Here is a 27,584-nt window from a genome sequence, read left to right on the forward strand (position 1 = left end):
AAAACAGCACTGCACAGCAAGTTATCTCTATGGTGGAGTTATTTGTTTTCTTGATTCCCTGCTACTGGTCCTTTTTTTTTTTTTTTTTTTTTAAAGATTTTATTTATTTGACAGAGACACAGCGAGAGAGGGAACACAAGCAGGGGGAGTGGGAGAGGGAGAAGCAGGTTTCCCGCGGAGCAGGGAGCCTGAAGCGGGGCTGGATCCCAGGACCCTGGGATCATGACCTGAGCTGAAGGCAGACGCGTAACGACTGAGCCACCCAGGCGCCCCTGGTCCTTTAGATTTTTAAATCAAACATCAGCCTGGTGTTTGCCCTTTTGACCTCTCCAGGGCATCAAAATTTAACTGCAGCATAATATTAACTTGGATTTTTAAATTATCAACTCGTAGGCAGGCAGGAAAATCACCTTTTCCTCTGACCTTCAAAAGCACAGTAAACTTATCCAACAAGGATGCTGATTGGAACACTTATCAAATGACCTGTTAATATCCTCCTTTCCAGTCATGGGATTCTAAAGACCAGGCTGATAGGAAAAATACAAATTCTAAACTTAGTTTCAAGAGAACAGGCTATGGCTCCTCCTTTGAGCATGAGTGCATGATTCCTGAGAAGGAATTATTCTCAAGTGTTTTGAGTGTAACAGAAAAGAACAAGGTACTTTTATCTACAGAGATTGTCCAGGCCTTCAAGGTTCCATGCCCTTTTCAGGCATAAGGTGGTGTTGAAGCCATTTCTAGCTAACGGTGACCTGATAACAAATGTCAACTTTGCCTTTCGATTTCTCAGCTTCTGTGTGTGGTCCATTATTTGATCCCTTCTAGTGCTGACTATACACCCAAGAAACCTAACGCTATATTCTTACCCTTATAATTCTTTACTCCTTAGCCATGTTTCTTGTTTCCAGCACAGCTGATATTCACACTGGCTTCTGATGTAATGGTACCTTACATTTACCTAGGCCTTATAAAGCAAAATGCTCTTTGTTTGGGCGCCAGTGATGTCAGTATAGATCAGCAAACTGAAGGCAGCAGTCCCTGAAATGAAAAGACTGATGGGCCAGCTGCCTTGGGAGTCTGGTATCTCAACTAAGTAATTTCTTAGACTTTGAGACCCCCTTAGAATGGAACCCAAAGACATGAGGAGCATATTGATGTCAGAAAACTTTCTTAAAACTTCTTTGCTTTATGAGTAATCAAATGGAGACACAAAAAATGTGTGTTTGTGAATAGATACTACAAACCAGAGGCTTCATTTAGCAGGGTGGTGAATGAAAAGTTCACAAGGTCCTGACCAAAGAAAAGATGGGCAGAAATTGCCACTACTCCAGATTTTGAGAGAATGCTTCATGAAAGAGGAGGTGAGCAAAAACACAGTGTAGAGTGTCTCCAGGTGTGGTTTTAAGTCTGAGTGCTTGAGATCAAATCCTGGCTCCATCATTCCTAAACTGTGTGCCCATGGGCAGGCTACTTACTGTGCTTCAGTTTCCTAATCCATAAAAAGGAAACAAGAAATATTCAAAAAATTTTACATTTAGCATAGTAAATTACTGGTAGTAAGGGTTCAAATGTTATTCCACAAATGACCATGCACGTGTAGAGCACTTCCTCTAGCTTTAAATTCCTGTATTAGACTGCCATTCCTGGCCTCAGCTTCTTCAGTTGTAAAGTAATGGGGCTAGTCTAGACAAGTGTCTCACAGACAGAAATGTTGTGGACCAGGGGGAAAAAAGTAATATAGGGATGTCAACTTTTATTTTGTCAACTAAGGAGATTTAAAAATGAAGACTTCCCAATGACATCACCACCTATTCATTTTTATAATCTTGAAATATCCTTTTTAAAAAGTTGGGGGGCGCCTGGGTGGCTCAGTCGTTAAGCGTCTGCCTTCGGCTCAGGTCATGATCCCAGGGTCCTGGGATCGAGCCCCGCATCGGGCTCCCTGCTCGGCCAGGAGCCTGCTTCTCCCTCTCCCACTCCCCCTGCTTGTGTTCCCTCTCTAGCTGTCTCTCTCTCTGTCAAATAAATAAAATAAAATCTTTAAAAAAAAAAAAAGTTGGAAGGTCATTATCTCACACTCAAAGATGGTACTTTAAAAAGCCCACTATAGGGGCGCCTGGGTAGCTCAGTCAGCTAAGGGTCTGCCTTCAGCTCAGGTCATGATCCCGGAGTCCAGGGATCAAGCCCTGCATTGGGCTCCCTGCTCAGCAAGGAGCCTGCTTCTCCCTCTCCCTCTGCAGCTTCCCCCTACTTGTGTTCTCTCACTCACTCTCAAATAAATAAAAAAATCTTAAATAAAAATAAAAAGCCCACTACATCATTTTTCTCATTTCTTCATGGACTGGTAAAAACTTGGTCCATAATTAGAGTCCAACATTAAAAAAGCCTATTATTTCAAGTTTATCCCTTAAAAATTAAGTGCTACAGGGACGCCTGGGTGGCTCAGTCAGTTAAGCGTCTGCCTTCGGCTCAGGTCATGATCCCAGGGTTCTGGGATCGAGTCCCGCATCGGGCTCCCTGCTCCGCGGGGAGCCTGCTTCTCCCTCTGCCTCTGTCTCTCTCTCTCTCTGTCTCTCTTTAAAAAAAAAAAATTAGGGCGCCTGGGTGGCTCAGTTGGTTAAGCGACTGCCTTCGGCTCAGGTCATGATCCTGGAGTCCCAGGATCGAGTCCCGCATCGGGCTCCCTGCTCGGCAGGGAGTCTGCTTCGTCCTCTGACCCTATCCCCTCTCATGTGTTCTCTCTCTCTCATTCTCTCTCTCTCAAATAAATAAAATCTTAAAAAAAAAAAATTAAGTGCTACATTGTCAATCAAATTGCATTTTGGATAAGTATTAAAATGAACTACTCAAATGGCCTAAAAGTAGGATCAGGGGTTGGGTATCAAAACCTTTCACACTGGGGCACCTGGGTGGCTCAGTCGTTAAGCATCTGCCTTCGGCTCAGGTCATGATCCTAGGGTCCTGGGATCAAGCCCCACATCGGGCTCCCTGCTCGGTGGGAGGCCTGCTTCTCCCTCTCCCACCCCCTCTGCTTGTGTTCCCTCTCTCGCTGTGTCTCTCTCTGTCAAATAAATAAAAATAAAATCTTAAAAACAAAAAACAAAAAACCTTTCACACTATATCCTGGTTAAATGGAGAGTCTAAAGTAGTTGTATTTCATAGCACTGAAAAACAATACTGAAAAATTCTGTGAAACTTAGGGATACACTTAACATGTTTAGAAAAGCAGGGAGAAGCAGGCGATTCCTAGCCCTAGGAAATAGGGTAGACTGAAATCTGAGTTGGGTTCTGGTCTGCATTTAAAAAGTCCACTATAGGGCTTCATTCCCGTGACTAAGGATAACCTCTCAATAGGAAGGGGAAAAAAAAAAAAAAAAGAATGGAGTTGTTTGGGTTTTTTAGAAGATTTTATTTTTAAGTAATCTCTACACCCAACATGGGGCTCGAACTCATGACCCTGACACCAAGAATCACACACTCTGGGGTGCCTGGCTCAGTCGTTAAGTGTCTGCCTTCAGCTCAGGTCATGATCCCAGGATCCTGGAATAGAGCCCCGGGTTGGGCTCCCTGCTCAGTGGGAAGCCTGCTTCTCCCTCTCCCACTCCCCCTGCTTGTGTTCCCTCTCTCGCTGTGTCTCTCTGTCAAATAAATAAATAAAATCTTAAAAAAAAAAAATCACACACTCCACCGACTGAGCCAGCCAGGCACCCCTAAAAAAGAATGGAGTATTAAGAAGAACAAAAAGAACAAAGCTGGAAATATCACACTCCTGGACTTCCAACTATACTACAAAGCTATAGTAATCAAAACAGTATGTTACTGGCACAAAAATAGACACATGGATCAGTGTAACAGAATAGAGAGCCCCAAGATAAACGAACTCTCATATGGTCAATTAATTTGACAAAAGAGACAAGAATATGTAACAGGGGAAAAGACAGTCTCTTCAATAAATGGTGTAGGCAAAACTGGACAGCTACATGCAAAAGAATGAAACTGAACCACTCTTTTAAATTATATACTAACTCAAAGTGGTTAAAGACTTAAATATAAGACCTGACAGGCAGTAAGCTTTTTGACATTGACCCTAGCAATAGTTTTTTGGATCTGTCTCCTCAGGCAAGGACAACAAAAGCAAAAATAAACAAATGGCACTATATCAAACTAAAAAGCTTTTGTTCAGTGAAGGAAACCATCAATAAAATGAAAAGGCAACCTACTGAATGAGAGAAGATATTTGCTAATGATATATCCAATAAGGGGTTAACATCCAAAATACTTAAAGAACTCATGTGACTCAATATAAAAAAAAATTGGCACAGGACCTGAGTAGACATTCTTCAAAGAAGATATACAGATGGTCAATAGACACATGAAAAGATACTCATCATCAGGGAAATACAAAGCAAAACCACAATGAGGTAACCTCTCACCTGTCAGAATGGCTAGTATCAAAAAGACAAGAAATAACAAGTGTTGGCGAGAATGTGTAGAAAAGAGAAATCTTGTACACTGTTGGTGGAATGTAAATTGGTATAGCCTCTATGGAAAACAGTATGGACGTTCCTTGAAAAATTAAAAATAGAAAAAAATAGGGCGCCTGGGTAGCTCAGTTGGTTAAGCGACTGCCTTCGGCTCAGGTCATGATCCTGGAGTCCCTGGATCGAGTCCCGCATCGGGCTCCCTGCTCGGCGGGGAGTCTGCTTCTCCCTCTGACCCTCCCCCCTCTCATGTGCTCTCTCTCATTCTCTCTCTCTCAAATAAATAAATAAAATCTTAAAAAAATAATAAATAAATAAATAAAAAATAGAACTAGCACATGATCCAGCAATTCCACTTCTGGATATTTATCTGAAGAAAATGGAAACACTAATTCAAAACGACATATGCACCCCTATGTTCACTGCATTATTTACAATAGCCAAGGCATGGAAGTAACCCAAGTGTCCACTGATAGGTGGAAGGATAAAGAAAATGGGATTATATATATACATATATATAATGGAATATTTCTCAGCCATAAAAAAGAACAAAATCTTGCTATTTGTGACAACATAGACAGACCTAGAGGGTATTATGCTAGATAAAATAGGTCAGAGAAAGACAAATACCATTTGATTTCACTTATATAGAATCTAGAAAACAAAACAAATGAACAAAGAAAACAAAAAAGAAACAGACTCATATATACAGGAGACAAACTGCTGGTTACCAGAGTGGGGAGGGGTTGGGGGCAGGCAAAATAGGTGAAGGAGATTAAGAGGTACAAACTCCCAGTTATAAAATAACTCATGGGGATATAATATACAGCATAGGTAATATTGTCAATAATGTAAAAACTCTGGTGACAGACGGTAACAAGACTTTCGTGGTGACCATTTCACATTGTATATAGATATCAAATCACTATGTTATATACCTGAAACTATAGAATATTGTATGTCAATTATACATCAATTAAAAAAGTGAATGGAGGTGGGTTAGGGTGTTTTACTTTGCACTGATGCAATGGTAATTCCAATTTGATATTGTTGCCCAATGGCATAAGACAGTGTGTATCACCACTCCTTAGCAGATGAGACAGGACAAAACCAGCCCTGGGAGCATCAGTCTAGCAGCTACAAGTTCTTGTTCTGGAACATCCCCAGAGGAAGGGCCCAGAATGACATTTCTACTTTACCTTGTATAGTACTATAGTTTTAATTCACTTCAGAGAATGGTAGATCTGCTTATTACTTCTAGAACATTCCATAAAGGAAGGAAAAAGGGGAAGAGGAAAGGAAAGGAATACCGAAGCAAACAGAATGTTTATGCTCAGACCAAACCCCTGTGATCCTTATAATCAGAGAATGTTATAGCTAGAAGAGAGCTACTGAGAAAACTTGGGGCCCATAGGTTAAATGACTTATCCAAATACCTATGGCAAGTTAATGGCAGAGCCAAGATTCTTCAGCCTTCTGTGCTCCAGTCTAGTTTTTGACCTCCAAACTAATGGTTCTCAACCATGGTTACACATGAGAATTACCTAGAGCTTTTAAATGCCCAGGCTATACTCCAAACTAACTGAATTAAATCTTGTGGCAGGGGCACTGAGGTATCAGTATTTTTTTAGCTTCTAATGTGAAGCCATGGTTAAGAACCACTGTCCTAGATCATGGTGCCCCCTTCCCCCCAAAGACAAACAAATCAGAGATAAGGAGGATTCTGTGTACAGGTTTATTAAGATCATCTAGCAGAACCTCTTGGCAACTACCATAAACTCCAGGCCCTTCGAATTCTAAGCCAAGGTCAGATTGGCTACCCACGACCACTATTATCACCACCAATGGATTACACAGTATTATAGAACACAACTATGATAGCTTCATTTAACCCAAATTGAAATAGTTTTTCACAATCAGGCATTTTTTTGTCTTAAATGTTACAAATGATGTACCCAAGTCCAGCTGATGGTAGAACCAAGGAATGAGCCCTGAAGCTGCTGCTTGGGCCACCTGTGACACCCCAGGAGCTCCATCCTGTTTTTCAAGGAAAGGGCAGCATCGGCCCTTATTCCACCCCCAAACCAATCATCACCTAACCTCTAGTCTTCTTGCCTGTCTCAATTTTTCTCAGGACAGCACTTTACCTAATAGCTACCACATGTTAACTCATGAAAACTTACTACAAACGCTTTTTTAAAATGTTTATTTGTATTAAGGAGTGGAATGGTGCAAGAGTACAAAGAAACTTAGGCATTTGGGCCCTTGTTTCCCTACTATTCACATTAGTTTGGTAAAAAGGAGATTAAGTAACATTAAAGGGAGTGGAAGAAATGAATATAAATATATCCAGGGTAGCCCAGTCCTCTAATTCACTAAAGGATGAACTGAAATTGTTGGCCCAATTCACACTTATGTGAGAGTCTACAGAAATTTTATTCCCTTTAACTGCTCTAGACCTGTGTGAAAAAGGGAAATGGACAACATTTCTATTACAAGACAGCAATCTTTTATTGAAACTTTTTTTTTTGTCTAAAACTATGCATGGAGATTAATCTCTTGTTCATAAATTAGGATAAGTCTAACATCACTATTCCAAACCGGCAGTATTTACAAAAATGAACCCTTTCTTTGCTTTATCACCAGGTTCACAGAACTAAATTTTAAACCAACTTCAGTCTAGCTTTTAAAATCTTCCTGCCATCAAATGCCCAGCAGCCCTTATGGGGGAAGGGGCAGCCTTTTGACAGCAATATTCATCATTCACCAGGAATGTAGAACCACAAGTGAACAACAACAAAAACTTTAAATCATTCCAAACAATTCCTATTTGCTTTCCAAAAGCATGCTTTGTCTAATTCTCCCTTTCTATACAGACAGGGGGAGAGGGACCCCAGAGAGCATAATAATGTTAATCTCTTAAAAAAGTGAACAAGACGGTTTAGTGTGTGTGCAGATGAACTGCCATGGATGACACTAGCAGATGATAAAGTAAACTTTAAACCCCGTTAACAGGTACTTTGACAATTGGCCAGCTCAAATAAATACTTTTAATCGGGATCAAATGTGCAATTTTTACTTTCCAGTTAAATATATTGCCAAAATCTTTCAAAGCAGATAGAGAATAGGCTTCTTGGAAATTCAAATTGAAACGTTAAATAATAAAAAGTACCAGCTTATTATATAGTTTCTGACAAATGTGTTGGCTGTCAGAAAGTAATTCTACCTCAGTTGCTAGTAAAAAGGTGAATCTAGTATACACATAAAATGACAATATTACAAGACTGTAGTGTCACCTGTCAAAACAAGAATATCTAGAATGGAATTTTCAGTAAACACTTGGAGATGAAGGGCAATCAGAATACAAGAGAAAGCAAAATCCACATAAATTAATTCCTAATTTGAGAAATCAATAGAATGTATGCATAAATTGATAAATACTGTCTCCATAGATCACTAATTCCAAAGGACTAGTTAGTAGTTATTTTCTAACTAAATTATTATAGGACATTCTGGTGTATGCTCTCTTCTTGTGATCAGTTTGTTCTGGAAAGACTCCACTAAGCAGGTGCCCTTGAAAACAGCTCAGCAGAAGGCGGCTCTGAGGCAATCACTTCATTTATAAATTTGCCAGATAATAAATACCAAGATGACAATAATCACGGACAGGACAAGCACCAGGATACAGATCTTCTTGCGAGATTTTTTCTGAGGAGAAAAATATATAAAGAACACACTCATGAGACAAGTAAAAATTTTAATATCTAAGACTCCAAGAGTGTTTCATAAATCTGCCTCCTTGTAATCCCAGCATTAACTCTATCTGTGCATGGCTATGCAGAGACCCTCCCAAAATCTCAACAGTTATCAGCGCAAGGCAGTAGTGCAAATTCTTTTTTTTTTTTTATTTTTTAAAAGATTTTATTTATTTATTTGAGAGAGAGAGAATGAGAGACAGAGAGCATGAGAGGGAAGAGGGCAGAGGGAGAAGCAGAACCCCCGCCGAGCAGGGAGCCCGATGTGGGACTCGATCCCGGGACTCCAGGATCATGACCTGAGCCGAAGGCAGTCGCTTAACCAACTGAGCCACCCGGGCGCCCCCCAGTAGTGCAAATTCTAATTCCAGATCCCCTAATACATTTCTGCAAAGGGATTGTTTATACCTATGCTGCTAGGCATTATTTGTAATAAAATAAGTTATTTGTGCATGTGTATTTTAATAAAGGTTTTATACCTATTATAAAATTTTTGTTTACTGTAAAAAATATAGACAAGCAGAAAGAAAATAATCATCTACAGATAAAACCACTGACACTCTGATTGTATTTTCTCATGATCTTTTATCTATGCATATTGTTATTTGACAGAATTGGGATCATACTGTATGATGTTTGATGTCTTTCTCACTTAACATTTTAGCACAAAAATGTTATTATAAACTCTTCATAGACATCTCTTTTAACTCCCACATAATATAATATTGAGTGGATGTATATAATTTACTTCATAAGTCCTTTACTGTCTAACACTAACATCATCATTCAGTTTTTAAAAGGAAACACTATTATTAAATACAAATTTCCTTAAGAACATTTCCAGGTAAAATACAACTATCTTAGGAACATGGAAAATGACTGAAATGCTGTTTATTAAAAAGCCATACAGCACCAAACGGAGAGGAAATGAAGAGGACCTCAATCACAGTACCTGCACACTTGAGATAAAGACCCAGGTAAAAGTCACAAAACCAGAGTTTCAGCTAATATGTAAAAAAAAAAACACTTCATACAAAGTAGAACGATTAACTCCCATTTATTCATAGAAAAATGATAACCCTCTACTTATTCACAAATAGCAGTTGGAATTGATTTTCTGTCCATCCTCTGTGGCTGCAGTCAACATAAAGTAGGCACAAAGTCCTACTTTGTACCTATTACTATACTAATTGACAAATTTTAGCTGATCAGAATATAAAATTAGCCTTATACCAGATTTAGGTATCATGCCAGCTTCTGGGATTAGCCTTGTAGCTAAGAGCCCTTCTGTATCAGTTTATTCAAGGACTGATGTCTTTTTGTAGATTTCTCCACAGAGGAAAATATTAAAAGTGCACTGCGACTGCAATTACGACCACTGGCCCCCAACTGAAGCCTAAGCCAAAGCCTGCAGCTGTTCTCAGTGTGTCAGTGAGCTGTGATGGCTCATGAAGTCTGCAATACAGTGACTTTCTTTGGTATGTGCTCTTACCTGATAGTAAGCAGCTCGCTGTAACTGATCAGTGGCTCTCTCTACATGTACCTCTGAGCTTTCCACATTGGCTTCTATGCTGTCTGCAAATAAACAGAAGGGCAGTGGATGTTTTTACCACAATCAGATGTTTCAAGATTGCAAATTAAACACACTCTTGATGTTGTGGGTCCTGGTTTCACCATTCCACCATTCCAACTATCCAGCCATGGAATCAAAAGTTACTAACTGGGTAAGACGATAGCTCTATTCTTCGGAAATAAACACTGAACTATTTTAGTGGCAAAGGGTTGTGAAGTACGCAACTTACCCACGAATGGTTCAGAAAAAATTATGTATACACATGTATATTTAGAGAGAAAGAGAGCAAGTCTAAAGCAAATGGGGGTAGAATGTTAACAAGAGGTAAATCTGGGTAAAGGTTATAAAGGAATTCCTTGTAGTCTTTTTATTTTTGCAACTTTTCTAAACTTGAAATCATTTCCAAATAAAAAACTTTAAAAAAAAGGTTACTAATCCCAAAATGGTTTAAGTTTCTGGAGATAAAAGCTGGGAAGCCAACAGCTATTTCCCTAAACAGCCAAACACTTAACAAGAGGCAATGGCAAGTGAGCTGAGTAATCACAGAGGTCTCACTTTAGTTTCTACATCTGACAATATAAAAAGGGGGCCAAAAAATGAATTTAATAATTTTTAAATGGCATTCGTAATTTCCTAAGAGATGTCTTACTGACTTCTTCACACACAAGTACTACTATCAACTCACCTTGAGGTTAAAGGTATCAATGATACATACCAATTAGATCACCTTGATCATGGATCATCATGGCCAAATCTTTAAATATTTGATTGACATCCAAAATATCAGCCTAAGGAACATAAAAAATAATTAACATCAAGCAACATGTTAGACAATTCAATTCCTCTACTTAGCTAAAATTTTGGTGTAAACATAACACATGTGTTTCTAAGGCTTATAAATCATGGTTTCTCCATAAACTGAAAATGAAAATAATTAATATCTACTAAATGCCTACTATGTGCCAAGAACTATACCAGGTAGGTAATTAAAGCACAGACTCTTGAAGCCTGACTGTCAGCTAGAGAGAACCCAGTCTTGCTGTGTGAAGTTAATCCTCCATAGTCTTGTGGTACCATCTTAGGTTAAGGACCTCTCTGGGCTGTCCCCTCTAAAATGTGGACAATGACAGTACCCATCTCCTACTAAAGTGCATAAGCACTAAATAAGTTGATATATTTAAAGTTCTTGGAACTGTGCAATACGCACTTTGTAAGTGTCAGTTATGATTAATCATTACTTAGTTGGTCCTCATGACAACACAATGAGACATGTATTATCCCCATCGTACAGAAGAGAAAAGTGGGGCTCAGAGAGGTTTGATGACTTGTCCCAAGGTCTCAAAGCTAGCAAGTGGCAGAGCTGAGAATTAAAAGTTCATGATGTTTTCATTATGTTACTATGCCTCTTTGATATTTACATTAATCATTCACTCTATGAAGTCAAGTATCTTTGAGGATAATAAGGCTCAGAGAGGTTATATAACTGTCTAGCCACAAAGCTGGTCAGTAAGGAAACTAGGGATTGCAGCCAGAATATCTCTAAAGCCCATGCTCTTTCGATTGCAATACACTGCCTCTCAGAACGCTACAATAAAAAACAATGCTTGAAAGCCACGACTTCCAAATCATAACTTGGCAAGACTAGTTCTTACCAGAACATCAAAACCTTAATTACTTGCTAAGAATCTACTGTAGTAGGGACAGTCTGCTAGTTGCTGTGGATACAAAAAGGCTTACTAGCTAACGGAGGTGGGGGGTGGGATGAGCACACAATAAGATAAATAAGAAAAGTCATTATATAGGAAGTGACTACTAAACGGTTATAGGAAGGTGTGTAGAGGAAGGCTTGCAGAAGCAGCAGGACTTGAGTTGTACCTTTTTTTTTTAAAGCTTTATTATTGGGGCACCTGGGTGGCTCAGTCGTTAAGCGTCTGCCTTCGGCTCAGGTCATGATCCCGGGGTCCTGGGATCGAGCCCCGCATCGGGCTCCCTGCTCCTTGGGAAGCCTGCTTCTCCCTCTCCCTCTCCCACTCCCCCTTCTTGTGTTTCCTCTCTCGCTGTGTGTCTCTCTGTCAAATAAATAAATAAAATCTTTAAAAAAAAAAAAAGCTTTATTATTATTTTTTTAAAGATTTTATTTATTTATTTGACAGAGAGACACACAGCGAGAGAGGAAACACAAGCAGAGGGAGAGGGAGAGGCAGAGGGAGAAGCAGGCTTCCCGCTGAGCAGGGAGCCCAATGCGGGGCTCGATCCCAGGACCCCGGGATCATGACCTGAGCCGAAGGCAGACGCTTAACAACTGAGCTACCCAGGCACCCCTTGAGTTGTACCTTAAAGCAAAAGGGAAGCCATATAAACAAAAAGTTAATTGAGTTAAAGAGCAAATAGCCCAGCTTGGTTATAACATGGGTGTGAAACCGTGATTTATAATAAGAAATATATATTTAGTCTTCATCCCATTCCTGGATCAGAGCTCCTAAAACCCTTGAAATTTCCTAAGTTGTAAAAGAGAGAAAATTAGCTTTTGTTACTTATAACACATCCCTTTCAACCACACCTGAGCTTAAAGAACAAGCCCCTCAGGATGGGGGCTGGTTGCCAGGGGAACCAACTGTGTTATCAGAGGGCTGGCTGGAGGCTGAATCAACCACCAAGAGCCAATGATTTAATCAATCATGCCTACATAACGAAGCCTCCATAAAAACCCTAAATGGCAGGACTAAGAGTGCTTCTGGGTTGGTGAACACGGAGGTCTAGGAGAGTGGTGCAGGTGGAGAGGTCATAGAAGCTCCTCACCCCTTCCACATATCTTGCCCTGTATATCTCTTCCATCTGGCCGTTCCTGGGTTGTATCCTTTTATAATAAACCAGTAACCTAGTAAATAAATTGTTTTCCTAAGCTCTGAGCTGCTCTAGCAAATTAATCAAGCCCAATGAGGGGGTCATGGGAACCTCCAACTGATAGCCTGTCAGTAAGCATAGGTAACAACCTAGACTTAGATGGATTCCCAAGTTGGGGGGAGGGTTGTGGGACTGAGCCCTTAAGCTGTGGGATCTGATGCTAACTCCAGGTACAGTGTCAGCACTGGGTTAAATTGTAAAACACTTAGCTGGTGTCGAAGGATTGCTTGATGTGGAAAAAGCCCACACATTTGGTAGCCAGAAATGTCAGATGTGCAATGTGAGAGTCGAGGAGACACAACCTCTATTCCATTAGAATAGGATATTAGATGTATATTAGATGTAGGAAATGACTGGATATGAAAATCCAGTCCCAGCTAAGGCACTCGGACTTAATGCTGAATGCAGAACTTGTGAAGCGCCTATTATGTTCCTGACGTCCTCTACCTTACATTCCTTTCCTTAGCTCTGTGTTTCACTCGACTCTCTGCTGTAACAGTATTTCTAACGTTAGAGAACCAAGTCAATGGTTAGTTGCAGTAGGTGAAAAGAGAAAAGATAGGACATCTTTGAAGGCAATGAAATTATCAAACTTGAGGATGAACTGTGACACTGATGGTCTCTAGGGCAGTGGGTCTCCACCCTGAATGCACATTATAATCACCTGGGAAGTTTGAAAAAAAAATCTTGTGAATATTTGCCCATTTTTAGCCTAAAAAAAAAAAAAAAGGAATTTCACATAGTCAAAACTAATAGTTGGCGTGGGAGGGAGAACAGCTGGGCATTTGGGGGAAAAAGTCTTCAAGTGACTCTAAGGTACAGTCAGATCAGAGCCACTGCCACAGATGAAGGTCATGGAGGAGCTCCAAGTTTCTCCTCTCTACAAACCCCCTCCTCCTCATTGCCCACCCCCCGCTCCAGGGATGCAGTCCTCTAGCTGCATGGAGGAGAAAATTACTCAGGTTTAAGAATATACGTGTCATTATGTAAAGTTAAAGTTGGAAAACCAGGTAAGAAAGGCCTCAAGACCATTCCCTCAACCCCCACCTTAAAAACTGTTCCTGTTCAATGAATCATGGAACACTAAATCAAAAACAAATGAAACCTGTTCCTGTTCCTGTTTCTTTGCAGTGAAGTCATATCTACAACTTGGGATTGGACTATGGGATGCGCAAAAATTAAGCAAACTTTTTGGCCTGCCTTTATTCTGAGCTATTCAGACTAAACAAAGGGGCTCTCTTTCTCTTTTTTAAGATTTTATTTATTTGAAAGAGAGTGAGAGCACGAAAAGGGGGGTGGGGTGGGGACAGAGGGCAGAGGGAGAAGCAGACTCCCCGCTGACCAGGGAGCCTGACACAGGGCTCGATCCCAGGACCCCAGGATCATTACCTGATCTGAAGGCAGACGTTTAACCAACTAAGCCACCCAGGTGCCCCAAAAGGGCTCTCTCCAAAGAGGTCTGGGGGCGAAGTTTTTTTTTTTTTTAAGATTTTATTTATTTATCTGAGAGAGAGAGCATGAGCGCAGGGGAGGGGCAGAGAGAGAGGGAGAAGCAGCTGAGCAGGGAGCCTGATGCAGGCTCAATCCCAGGACCCTGGGATCATGACCTGAACCAAAGCCAGACGTTTAACCACCTGAGCCACCCAGGCACCCTGGTTTGGGGCAAAGTCTTAATGAGCAATAAAGTATTTGTTTGCCTTGCTCTGTTCTTCATGCATATTCTCCCACAGACCATGTAAGATATGGTATTTGAGTCTTCCTGGGCACCACGACCAGTACCACCATAAGAGAAGTTCAAATTCACCATGACTACATTGAGACATAATACGCAAATCACATTAGGACTCATTTCATGCTTTTTCATAATCGCTGAGAGAAAATGCAGGTGGACTGGAGTGCAGATACATGGAGTCAAACAAAAAACACGACCTGGCTCTTACCTCCAGCTGCCGAATTGCTGTTTCTCTCTCTTTAATAAGTTCCAGATCCTGCTCGGTGATGGCCACCTCATCCTCCTGGCTCTGCATCTGGTTCCACTCCTCATGGCTGCAAGGCAACAAGCACACTAGCTGATTCTCCCTCTCTAAGGTGTGCATGAGACACGCACAACATTACTACTAGCGGAGTCTAGCCAAGGACAGGACCGGGCTCCCACGCCTCCAGGGTCGATAACAAAGTCCTTGAGGGCCACATTCTTCATATCTGGAGGCAAAGAGCTGCTTTTACCAAGAAAACAAAGTCTCAGCTTCCCTGGGCAAAACTGAGATGAAGCAGGATTATGAGGGATGGGACTCCTTGCTGTTTTCCAGTTAGAGGTGCACCTACAATCTTGCTAGGGCTTGCTAGACAACGAAAGCAGACAGAGACTTGAAGTCAGTGAAGCACACTGGCCCATCCTCTTCTAGAGCACTCTCAGGGTATAAGCTGTGTTGGTCTCTTGGGTACTAAATGGGTGGAGGAGAGCAGGCTAAGTGACCTGTCAGTGCTTCTCCAATTAGTCTAACAGAATCACATCTTCTGGTTTTCAGAACATTCCTTGAGATTATACTTTGGGTTAAATGCCTCTTTTTTAAAAAATATTTGTTAAGGTTTTTTATTTATTCATTTGAGAGAGAAAGTGAGACCACGAGAAGGAGGTGAATTAGAGGGAGAGGGAGAAACAGACTGCCCACTGAGCAGGGAGCCCAACATGGGGCTCGATCCCAGGACCCCGGGATCACAACCTGAGCCAAAGGCAGACACCTAACCACCTGAGCCACCCAGGAGCCAGTGAGTTAAATGCCTCTTAAGAGAAAACTAAAATAAAAAGATAGTGAAATGTTATAACTCTTCTTTTCAGGTACCATATTTAGAAGAAAGGCATACTACATATGATGCTAGACATAAAACACTTCAAAAATTCCAACAGTATGCATAAATCAGACATCATCTCCACAGTATTTAGTTTCACCCCACACTGGAGATACAAAAAGGAGTAAGAGCCCACGAGGCACCCCTCTGAGGCGCTCACAGTATAGTGGGAAGAGAGAGATTCATACCTACGACAGAGCACTTTAAGTTCTAAATTAATAGCACCAACACATTTTTTTTAAAAGATTTTTATTTATTTATTTGACAAAGAGAGACACATCAAGAGAGGGAACATAAGCAGGGGGAGTGGAGGAGGGAGAAGCAGGCTTCCTGCACAGCAGGGAGCCCGAAGCAGGGCTCGATCCCAGGACCCTGGGATCATGACCGGAGCTGAAGGGAGACGCCTAATGACTGAGCCACCCAGGCACCCCACCAACACATTTCTATGGAATTAGTTAATTCGGTCTGGAGAAATTAAGAAAGAAGATGTCTTTCAGATGCAATCTGTTTTGCTTTTTCTTGTACTACTCCTAAAAGAATGAGTTGCCTCCATTTTACAGATGGGTAAACGGAGACCCAAGAACTTTGAAAAAATTACATCTGAATTAGAGGTAACATCCTAATCTGTAGATTCATGGGTTTGTACTTATTCCTAGCGAGCCAGGCTCTCTCCCCAACACAAACATATCAGAGATTTCTCTGGCTCTTTTATTCACCTTCAAATTGTTTCTTCCCTAATTCAAAGATCTTGGAAAAGCCCAAGGTTTTGACTTTTTTATTTTATTTGGTGGATTATAAGTCACCCACCCCAGGTCTTCCTTTATTTTTCCTTCTTCTCCACACTGATTTTTAAAATTAGAAGCAAAGGGATGCCTGGGTGGCTTAGTCGGTTAAGCGTCTGCCTTCAGCTCAGGTCATGATCTCAGGATCCTGGGATCGAGTGCTGCATCAGGCTCCCTGCTTAGTGGGGAGCCTGCTTCTCCCTCTGCCTTCTGCACCCTCTGCTTGTACTCTCTCTGACAAATAAATAAAATCTTAAAAGAAAAAAAATTAGAAGCAGAAAGTATAGAATCCATCTCAACTAGCCAGCAGGTTGTACGGATAATTCCTTACCCATCAAATGAGACGAGCTGCTCCTCTCTTTGCCTCTCCTCCGCCTAGAAAGCAGATGGCATTATTGCTGCTGTTATCCAGAAACATGTCACAGACAGACACACAAAACAATGGCTTCCTTTCGCTACAGTATAAAGCAACATCCCTTGGCTCCAACAGGATCTGTAAGATGACACAGGGCTCTGGCAATCTGTATCAACTAGAAAATGGGTGTGAAGTAGTTGAAAGCAAATCTGGGGTCAGAATGGTAACCTTACTAAATAGGATGGAGGGAACACGGGTTGGAGAGAGCAGTAAACAACAGGGAGGCAGAATAAGGGAAAGAGTTGAAATTTGCAGGGAAACAAATTTTCAAAACATGTAAAGATTTTAAAAAATGGACATTTATGGCATATCAGGCACTAAAGTGGCAGACTCATTTCAAAGATCAGTCTAATGCATGTATTAAAAAAAGTTAAGAAAAAATGTTAAAAGAGCAATCTATTCCCATTAAAAAAGAAGTCTTTCCCTTTTTCTAATAGCAGTAATTAAAAGAACAAGGAAAATGAAGAAAATTTCAAGATTCTACCCACCCAGAGGAACACTGTGAGGTTTTTTATTTTTGTTTTTGTTTTACTTTTTCCCCAAATCAAGAAACAGAAGTTAGTGCCCTCAAGCCTACCTCTATGCCCTTCTCCAATTACAACGCCCCCTCCCTCGCCCTAAAAGTAACTACTATCCTGACTTTACAATGATCATTTTCTTGTATTTTCAATACAGTGATATGTATCCTTATTTAATATCATTTTACCTGCTTCTGAACTTCACATGAACGGAATTATACTGTTTGTATTCTTCCATGCTTTGATTGGATCTCGCCAGATTGTGCCAGATCCATCCCTGATGCTGAATGTAACTGTGGTTCATTTATTTTCTTCGCTGTATGATACTACAGTATGCGAATATACCATAATGCATTTACCTATTCTACTACCGATGGACATTCAGATGTGTCCAACTTTTGACTACTACAAATAATGCTGCTATAAACATTCTTATACATACATCCTGACATAAACATTTACAGTTTTCTCTAATATATATCAATAGATGCCATTCATACAAATAAAAGCTCATTGGGGTCCCTAATAATTTTTAAGTGTTAACAGGGTCCTGAGATCAGAAAGTCTGAGAAACTACTGTTCTATTGGGTTGTATCTTTTTCATACTGACTCATGGGAATTCTTTATATGTTCTATATATATTCTGGTTACTAGTTCCTTGTCAATTATACATATAGCAGTATCTTCTCCCTGTTTGTAGTCTGTCTTTTCACGTATTTACCACTTTCTTTGCTCTTCATTCTGTTCTGCTTTTCAGACTTCCCATATGGGATCACCTTCCTTCTGCCTGAAGTTCATTTTCTAGAATATTCTTAAGTAAGGTGTCCTGAGAACAAACTCACTTTTGACTGAAAATGTCTTTAATTCTCATTCTGTATATCTTCTTTCACTGGGTTTAGATTCCTAGGTAGGCAGTTACTGTCCTTTAGAACATTAAAGATAGCCCTCAACTGGCTTCCACTGTTGCTGTTGAGAAGTCAACTGCCAATCCAACTATTGCCTCTCTGAAGGTATTCTATTGTTTCCCTGGCTATTTTTATGATTTTCTCTTTGTCTTTGGTGTTCTGAAGTTTCTCTCTGATGTATTTAGATGAGAGTCTTTTATTTATTCTTTTTGGGATTTGTTGGGCTTCTTGAAACTGCAGATTAGTGTCTCTCTTAAGTTCTAAAACATTACCAGCCATTATCTCTTCAAATATCACCTCTGTTCTATGCTCCACTCTTATTCTGAAACTCCAATTAAAACTAGGTCATATCCTTTCTCTTTATTCTCCATTTCTCATAGTCTTTCTTCCTATTTAACTTCTTAACCCCCGTCCTACATGCTGATACATAATATCATGAGATAGATAATATCTTCTATTTTCTAGTTAAATCATTTATCCATTAAGTTTTTAGTTTCCATATTATATTTTTCAATTCTAGAAAGTATTTTGACCCTTTTCCAAAGTTTTTTGTAGTTTCCTGCTTCCTGCAGATGTTTTCAAGATTTTCTTTAAATACAATAAGGACAGTTGTCATATAATTCTAATACATGAAGTCTCTGTAGGTCCATTTTACCTCATTGTTGTTTCTATTAGTTCTTGTTTAGAGTTATTTGTTTCTTTGTGTACTTGGGTATTTTTAACCCTGTCCTGCTCACAACACTTCAAAAATTGTTTGAGGGTATTCTTTCAGGGCTAGGATAAAGGTGTCTAACCAGAGAGGATTTGTATTTGCTTCTGCCTGGTACCTAGGTACTCTACCAGTCCAGAACTACTTGAAGCTTGAGGCTTTCGGATCATTCATGTAGTAGAAATTTGGGCAGTAAATTTGCCTCAAGGTTCCTCTGTGGTACAAGTTATTGCCTGGATTTCCCCTCTCTCCTGCTGTCCTCCACCACTTGCTCAGTTCAGTGCTAATGCAATCTTTTTGTAGGAAAGAAGGGCTTACTTCTGGTTTACCCATACCTGAAGGATACAGCCTTTTGGGGTCCAGTTTAATTGGAGGAGCACCTTCTTTTAGATTTTCCACCTTGTCTGGACTCTGAGCTTTTCTTCCTCCTCATGCCACATAGACATCAAAACTAAAGTTCAAGTTTGCCCTCAGTAATGTACTCCATGCAAAAGCAGTTTCAGTGCTCAGCTTACCTCTCTGTGGGTTCTCATCTTCTCTTAGATTTTGACCTTAATATTTTCATGGCCATTTTATATTTTTGAGAAGTTGGATTGTTAAAATTTAGTATTTGGGGGCGCCTGGGTGGCTCAGATGGTTAAGCATCTGCCTTCGGCTCAGGTCATGATCCCAGTGTCCTGGGATCGAGTCCCACATCGGGCTCCCTGCTCCTTGGGAGCCTGCTTCTCCCTCTGCCTCTCTCTCTCTCTCTGTCTCTCATGAATAAATAAATAAAATCTTTAAAAAAAAAAAAATTTAGTATTTGTTAATTTATTTCACAGAGAGGTTTAGTGAAAATAACCTAGCCCTGCTATATTCTAGGATATTGATTCATTGTTTCTTTTCTTAAGTTTTTAATGTAAGACAAATAAAATTTTAAAAAAAATCACACACAATTCTGTCACTTTTTCAAATCTTTGTGCATATTCCTTTCTAGTGTTAGACCACAGGCATACATATTTTTTTAATTTACTTTTATTAAAAAAAATTTTTTTTTTAAGTAGGCTGCTCACCCAACATGGGGCTTGAACTCACAACCCTGAGAGCGAGAATCACATGCTCTACCAACTGAGCCAGCCAGGCGCCCTGCATACGTAATTTTTATATGGATTGTACCAATCTGGCATTTTCACAACAGCTAATGTCTATGTGTATTATTATTGAGGGGGGGCAGGTAACAAACAAAAGCTAATGGTCAAAATGGTCAGAGTTAGGAGGGGGAAAAAAAACCCAACAATGTGGGAAAGAACATCCTGCAATCGCAAGGGTCTTCTTCTTTTGGGAATAAACTCACCGAGAGACGAGATCCAGCTCTTGCTCTGGCAATGCTCTCCTTTTCCTTTTCAGATACCCTTCTCTGAACAGCCTGGAAGTTGTTTAAGGCTGCAGAGAAGTCATTCATGAGGCGTTCTTTCTGAAGCTTTTGCTGGCGCTAAGGAAATAAACAAGGACTTGAAATTTCATACTAACCCTAAATAATCTGGTTTTAATTCCCATTAAAAGCAAAATTATTCCTTCTAAAGATTTCCAACCAGGAAAATTACTATAAAACAGGCTCTTCCTTAAATTAATAAATTTGTTCTTTGCTAACTCAAATCCCTCATTAATGCCACAGACCAAGTCTGAATTCTCCTTCTTTCATTCTGACAAACCTGGGAACTGTGTGTCTTTTACCTTGTAAGGTAATCTCAGAGGGAAATGCAATTGAGAATTTTGGTTCCCTGGAGAATCTAAAAGCAGAACAAATAACTTTAGGCTCAGATTGAACCCCAAAAGAGATTGTTCTATGTTAAAATGTTAAAAATATTCATCTACACTGAGTTCAGAGCTTCCCTGAAAACTACAGAATCATTTTCCTTCATACTGTAGTGAAGTTTAAAATCTTGGAGAACCTGAAAACTATTACAGGCTATCTTTACTAAGCTTACTGATTCTGTCTCAAAAAAACACATACTGAGAGAACCTGTTATGGGCTGAGAATACAGAAGTAAAAACTCATCCCTGACCTCAAACAGCTTACCAACTACTTATAGATAAGGGATATAGACACACAAGTTACAAATCAATATAAATAATTGCTATATCCAATTAGTACTATGGGAGTTTGGAGGCAGGTATAATCATTAAGAACTCAAGTGGCCAAAAAAGCCTAGAGAAAGTGGATACTGAAGGAAGAGAAAGGTCTGAATAAGCAGATGGAAGAAGTAAGGCAATTCCAAGTAGAAAAACAGTGTGAGCAAAGGCATGGCAGTAAAAATTTGAAGAGGCTCTATAAGGAGATAGTTTGACTGGAACCTAAGTTTTTTTCATGAGAATAGCTAAAAGAACTAGAAAGACAGAGAAGGAGCTGACCAGAGCAAGTTTTAAATGCCAAGCTAATGAGTTTGGGTTCCATCCCTAAAGAACAAAGAGCAACAAAGATTTCTGAGCAGGAAACATGATGGATACAAAATGATAATTTAGAAAAAGTAGTCTGTGATGGTGTACAGGGTAGGATGAAAAAAGAAACATGTCAAAAAGACTATTGCAATATTCTAGGTTAAAGGTTAGGAGTACATTGTATCCGTAAAGGGAACACAAAAGACATGAATTTAAGAAACATTATGACTTAATGACTGACTATGGGGCTACAAGGGAGCTAAAGTCAAGAATGACTCAAATTATCACACCTGGGAGAATTATGGTAATATTGAAAGCAAATTTATTTTATTTTTTTTTAAAGATTTTATTTATTTGAGAGAGAGAGAGAGTGAGCACATGAGCAGGGTGGAGGGGCAGAGGGAGAGGGAGAAGCAGGCTTCCCGCTGAGCAGGGAGCCCAACGCGGGACTCGATCCCAGGACCCTGGGATCATGACCTGAGCCAAAGGCAGATGCTTACCCAACTGAGCCACCCAGGCACCCTGAAAGCAAATTTAGATGAGGAACTTTTTCCCTTTTTCTGGGATTTTTTATTTTCACACAAACATTATAACAATAAGAGGGAGAAACCAGGGTGCCTGGGTGGCTCAGTCATTAAGCGTCTGCCTTCGGCTCAGGTCATGATCCCAGGGTCCTGGGATCGAGTCCCATATCGGGTTCCCTGCTCGGCAGGAAGCCTGCTTCTCCCTCTTCCACTCCCCCTGCTTGTGTTCCTGCTCTCGCTATATCTCTCTCTGTCAAATAAATAAATAAAATCTTTAAAAAAAAAAAAAAAGAGGGAAAAACCATCATTCTCTAATCTCACAATCCAAAAACACTATCTTCTTCTTTTTTTTTTTTTTGAGTAGGCTCCATGCTCAATGTGGGGCTTGAACTCACAACCTTGAGATCAAGAGTTGATTGCTCCACCAACTAAGCCAGCGAGGTGCCCCACAAAAATACTATCTTTAAGTATATCATAAACATTTTCCATGTTATCATACTCTTCACAATTATGGTCTTTGTTACATAATATTCTATCAAGTTGATCTAGTAAAATTTATGTAAACATTCCTTCTAGATTCTTCCCAGGTTTTAACTATTATAAATAAAGCTAATGTGAGCCCCACTGTAATTGCTAATATTAATACAGTGCTTACTATGTACCAGTACGGTTATAAGTACTTTAACATAATACTTTAATCTATACAACAACCTATAAGTTAGGTACTATTATAGTCCCTATTTTACAGATCAGAAAACCAAGGCACAAAGAAATTAAGTAATTTGCCTAGGATCACACAGTCAGTAAGTGGAAGGGGTAGAATTTTTTTTTTTTTTTAAGGTTTTATTTATTTATTTGACAGAGAGAGGCATAGTGAGAGCAGGAACACAAGCAGGGGGAGTGGGAGAGGGAGAAGCAGGCCTCCCGCCAAGCAGGGAGCCCGATGCAGGGCTCGATCCCAGGACCCTGGGATCATGACCTGAGCCGAAGGCAGATGCTTAACGACTGAGCCACCCAGGCGCCCCGGAAGGGGTAGAATTTAAATACAGGAAATCCACTTCCAGACTACAGTTTTTTTTTCTTCCAACCTTTTTGCCTTAGGACAAATTTGCATGAGTGGGAATATTAGGTCAAAAGGCACAAACTTTTTTTAGGACAATCAGTATCATCAATCAGCTTAGTTAAGGGATTTGGGTGAAATGGGAGGAATTCAGTATAAGACAACACATTAAATTTTAGATGAAGGCAGTATATTCAAGAGGAGATATTAGAGTAGGAATTGGCAATATGGGCCTAGTCCTTAGAGGTTAAGGGCTAGAGCCAGGAAAAGATCTGGGGGTCATGTTCATAAAGGTGCCAGGGAACTCATAAAAATAGATAAGCCTCCTGAGGGAGAAAGCAGAGACTAAGAAAATGAGAGGTCAATGGCAGAGCCTTGGGACATGCCTACTTCTAGGAAGACAGAGAGTCAGAGAAGGAGGCTGAAACTCCACCTGGGGAAAGAGAAACGAGGCCAGCAAAGGATACCAGAGTCCGGAGACACACTGAAAGGGGATCATGGAAAGAAGAAAACCGTTTCAGTAGAGATGGGATGGGCTGTTTCAAATGAGACAGAAAAGTGAATAAAAGCTCAAAAAAGCCCACTAGATTTGGCAATGAGAAGATCACTGATGACAGCACATGAATATGAAAAAAGACTGAAAGGAGGATATACGGTCTGATATACAGGACAGGAGCAAAAAGATGGTGGTAAGCTAAGATTGATTAGATGAAGAAAGAATCGAAAGGGCAAACGGTATTCAGCACAACAGGGGAAGGAATCAAGGAATTATGTGTAGATCTATTTCATGTTCTTAATGATCCAATGTAATGGAGGGGAACAATAGCATGGATGATCCAAAAATAACTTCTATCTGATTTTGGAATACATTAAATCCTTCTCTCTCTCTCTCTCTCTCGGTAGCAGATTTAACTTTCTATTTATTTTTGCTTAGGCTATTAACTCTTAAGTACTTTCAACACTCTGTTTTCATCAAGATCCTTAGACTCTCTTTTTATTACTAAAACCATCCACAAGCATGTATTCCCTAAGTGCCCAGCTGGGAGGAGGGAAGGGGTGATTTTTATTGGAGATACTGGATGGCAAGGGGAACTGGTCTCTAAGTGAAATATCAGCATGAATAACAACAGCACACCCATGGGCGACCAAAGGTGATTACACTAAGATTACTTTTTATCAGAGCTGCTTTGTAGCACAATGACAAAGCATCTAGTCTTGGCTCCTCTCTTTTGTGCAAGGGGGCACTAGAACTCCAAAGACTAAACATCTGCTTCAATAAACAGTTTTGCCAGGTATGGGTTAAACTAACATTTTCAAACTTTTTTTGATGGAGACATGCAGAAATAATGTGACATCTTGACCTAGTTCCATATATACACATATGTATGAAATGAAAGCTTCCTGTAATAATAGTTCCCTTTATTACATGGTATACATTCTGATATTCCTACTCTATTTTTTAAATGATGATTACAGCACACTAAAATTATTTCATGTTACAACTAGGCACAACTCACAGAATGAAAAACAACCCAGAACAGGGAAGTTGTAGGCTTTGTCTTTATAGCCATCAGAGAATAGGACATCATCAGAAAAAAATCAATAATAAAAACCAAAATAAGTCAAGTGCTCCCAGAAATGGTAGAGAAGCTAAAAGAAAAATGGAATCACAGTAGGCTAAGGTAGATGGAGAAGGTTTTTTTTTTTTCCTGGAAGAGAGAGGATTTGAGGTAGACCATGAATGACAAGTAAAACAGGTCAAGCCACAATAAAGGAGGAGGCACACTGACTTCAGGAATGTGTGAAGAAAAGGCCCAGCACATCAAGGGAACAATGAACTCCAGTTAAAAATTGTGTGTTTTTAAAGGATCTCAATGACCACTGAATAAAATAACTTGAAAAGAGAAATCCTTTCCCCTGGGCATTTCTTCAACCTGAAACCTATGAATAACTCATGATGGGACATGAAAGTGACTGCAAAATAGAAAGCAAAAACATTTGATTAAAATTTATAGAAACTGACTACAAAACAAACTAGGACCAAGCCTGCAAACATAAAGCTGCTGGCCAAAACCCAGAGATGCAAACATTGAGAACGTTTACCAGTTAAGTTCATTTTATCAATATGTTAGTATGTTATTATTAATAATAGCAGCAGATACTGATTACTACTAAATGCCAAGCACTTTGCAAGACCCGGTGCATACATTCTTTCTACTGTCACAACAGTCACATAACCCCATTTTACAGATAAGGAAAGTGAGGGTCAGAGAAGGCCTACCTAGCACCAAAGACCAAGTTATTTTTGTTTCACACACTGCCTTCCCATTAAAACAAAGTCCTTTCCTATTAAACAAACACACACACCAGAAAATACCAACCTGTTCTGAAGCAGATAAGGGAAGAGGCAAGGACCCTAATTCCTTCAGTAATTCATTTGTTTCCTTGGCGAGCTGATTTGTAGAGTGCTGTAACTGTTGCCTAAGAGAGAAAAGACACGTTTCAGGATATTCCCACTCCTCGAGAGCTGTTACAGTTAGTACAGTTAGTTCTCAGAGTGCCCCAGTGCAGGGAATGAAAGGGGTACTTGAAGGAATGGGTTCCCAGAGGCCCAGGTTCACACACAAAAAAAAATCCAGAAATACGACTCAGTCAAACCCACCGCAAGGCATCTTCATGTTACTCAGTAGAAAGAACCTACCTCAGTGAAACCTGCTGATCAGGTATTTTAACTCTTTGGGGAGAAAAGAAATGCCTATCAGCAGTTCTGATAGAAATATAAGAGCAACTGCCCCCCACATCTAAACCTAATAGTTTGAACACACCAAGGTCTCACAAAACTCTCCCATCCACTGCCCAGCAGTTCTGCCTAGCTGCTGTCTGTCACAGGCCACTGACTAGAGACGGAATTCAGACACTGGGGGTTGGATGAAATGTGCATTAAAAGCACAGCTTCTACCCTAGGGAACAACTTCCAAAGATCTACTCCCACGTTCTTGCTTAAAGCTGGCACTTTTTCAGCTTTATTCTTGGCTCCCTATCGTCCTTCATGCTCAACTTTCTGGCTCTTCCTTCCAAAACAAAGAAGCCCTGTACTGCATAAAAACATATAAGGAGTATAAGGGGAAGAATATTAAAGAGGGAAGAATATGCATTCTATTAAGTGGGATTGGAAAGTAGTGGAAACATAAAAAGAGCCCCTTTTAGTCATGGTTTCCTCTACTCCGCGGCTATTTCTACAAAGGTTTTGAGGGAGGACAGAGAAACCATACTACTTAATCGTTACCATTTTTTCACTGCACAGGGGCCTCCCAGAGAAAAAACGAGGGAGTCAAAAACAAGAGGCAGTCAAACAGGAGACTGTACCTCCCAGACGTTACTAACACATCCAAAGATTTTTCACATTTCCCTGGAAAAAGTTCAAAGTAGTAAGTCATTCTCTCACTTCACACTGGCTAGGACAGGAAACAAAGAATATCATTCAGTATATTTTAAAGATGAAGAATAGAACTTCAAAAAGCAGAAATGGGGGCGCCTGGGTGGCTCAGTCGTTAAGCATCTGCCTTCAGCTCAGGTCATGATCCCAGGGTCCTGGGATCGAGTCCCACATCAGGCTCCCTGCTCAGCGGGAAGCCTGCTTCTCCCTCTCCCACTCCCCCTGCTTGTATTCCTGCTCTCGCTGTCTCTCTCTGTCAAATAAATAAATAAAAGCTTTAAAAAAATAAAAATTAAAAAAATAAAAGCAGAAATGGGGTCAAAAAGGATGTAATAAAAAGAATCACGAGTTCCTACTACCAGTCCATTCTCCTCTCCCTCAGACGCCCCTCAGATCATTGTGAATACATTTTTCTAATATTTACAGTTGTAAATCCCACCAGACTAGAGGAGCTCTGCAGATCATCAGGAGTCCTGTGCCAACAGGAGGCTCATTTAGGCAGAATACAGTTTAACAGTGGTAAAGTTCCCTTCCCTACTTCCTCAAAGTATTCTGCTAAACAGCCCAAGGGGAAGAAAGAATCCGAGTTTGAGGATTTTGAAAGGAGCAGAGATCACAACCCATGAATATATTTTGTTGCCCCTCTTCCAAATCCAGCTATTACTTCATGTCCCACTGCCTGTCATTCTGAGTCCATAGGCCGGAAACCTAAGCTGCCACGCAGCAAGGACAGTGGATGTGTCCTCAAAGGGCCCTCACAGAACCCAACACATTAGGAAGCTACTCACAGATTTTCCTGTAGCTTGCTTGAGTCCTGCTTAGTTCCGAGTTGGCTCATCAAATTCTTTATCTGAGCAGCTGGGGAGAGGGGGGGAAAAGATTTATTTAAAAGAAAAATACATTCATCATAAGCAACCTACTTCTCAAATCACTAGTCTCTCTCCACATCCTGAATAAGTACATGCAACTAACAGAAAGCATGTTATGATAAAAAATTTGGCATATACATTCCCTTCTAAAACTAATTACGAGGTTCACCTTTCTCGTATAGATAACTGTGTCACCAAGTAAAGGGTAGCAGTTTTGTTCATCATTCCCAAAGAACTTTCAAAATTTTCCAGATTTCCCATGGAAATCTAGTTTAAAATTTCAACTAGTTTAGAATTTCAACACCTTTGGGGCGCCTGGGTGGCTCAGTTGTTGGGCGTCTGCCTTCGGCTCAGGTCATGATCCCAGGGTCCTGGGATCGAGTCC

General features: G+C 40.2%; 1 protein-coding gene across 1 annotated transcript in view; it reads right to left on the reverse strand.

Annotated features, from left to right (window-relative positions):
• Positions 1-6,202: 6,202 nt before the first annotated feature.
• Positions 6,203-27,584, reverse strand: part of STX12 (syntaxin 12) — a 36,188-nt gene continuing 14,806 nt past the window's right edge. Inside the window, exons 2-9 of the mRNA XM_035019358.1 lie at positions 27,119-27,188; positions 25,276-25,375; positions 20,226-20,363; positions 16,677-16,720; positions 14,654-14,759; positions 10,525-10,597; positions 9,729-9,811; positions 6,203-8,189 (exon numbers count right to left, since the gene is read on the reverse strand). Coding sequence (XP_034875249.1) covers positions 8,097-8,189; positions 9,729-9,811; positions 10,525-10,597; positions 14,654-14,759; positions 16,677-16,720; positions 20,226-20,363; positions 25,276-25,375; positions 27,119-27,188 — 707 coding nt within the window. The 3' untranslated portion in view covers positions 6,203-8,096. The remainder of the gene's footprint in view (positions 8,190-9,728; positions 9,812-10,524; positions 10,598-14,653; positions 14,760-16,676; positions 16,721-20,225; positions 20,364-25,275; positions 25,376-27,118; positions 27,189-27,584) is intronic.

Source organism: Mirounga leonina, unplaced genomic scaffold (genome assembly GCF_011800145.1).
Source record: "Mirounga leonina isolate KUSES-001 unplaced genomic scaffold, KU_Mleo_1.0 Mir_173, whole genome shotgun sequence".
Lineage (NCBI taxonomy): Eukaryota > Metazoa > Chordata > Mammalia > Carnivora > Phocidae > Mirounga > Mirounga leonina.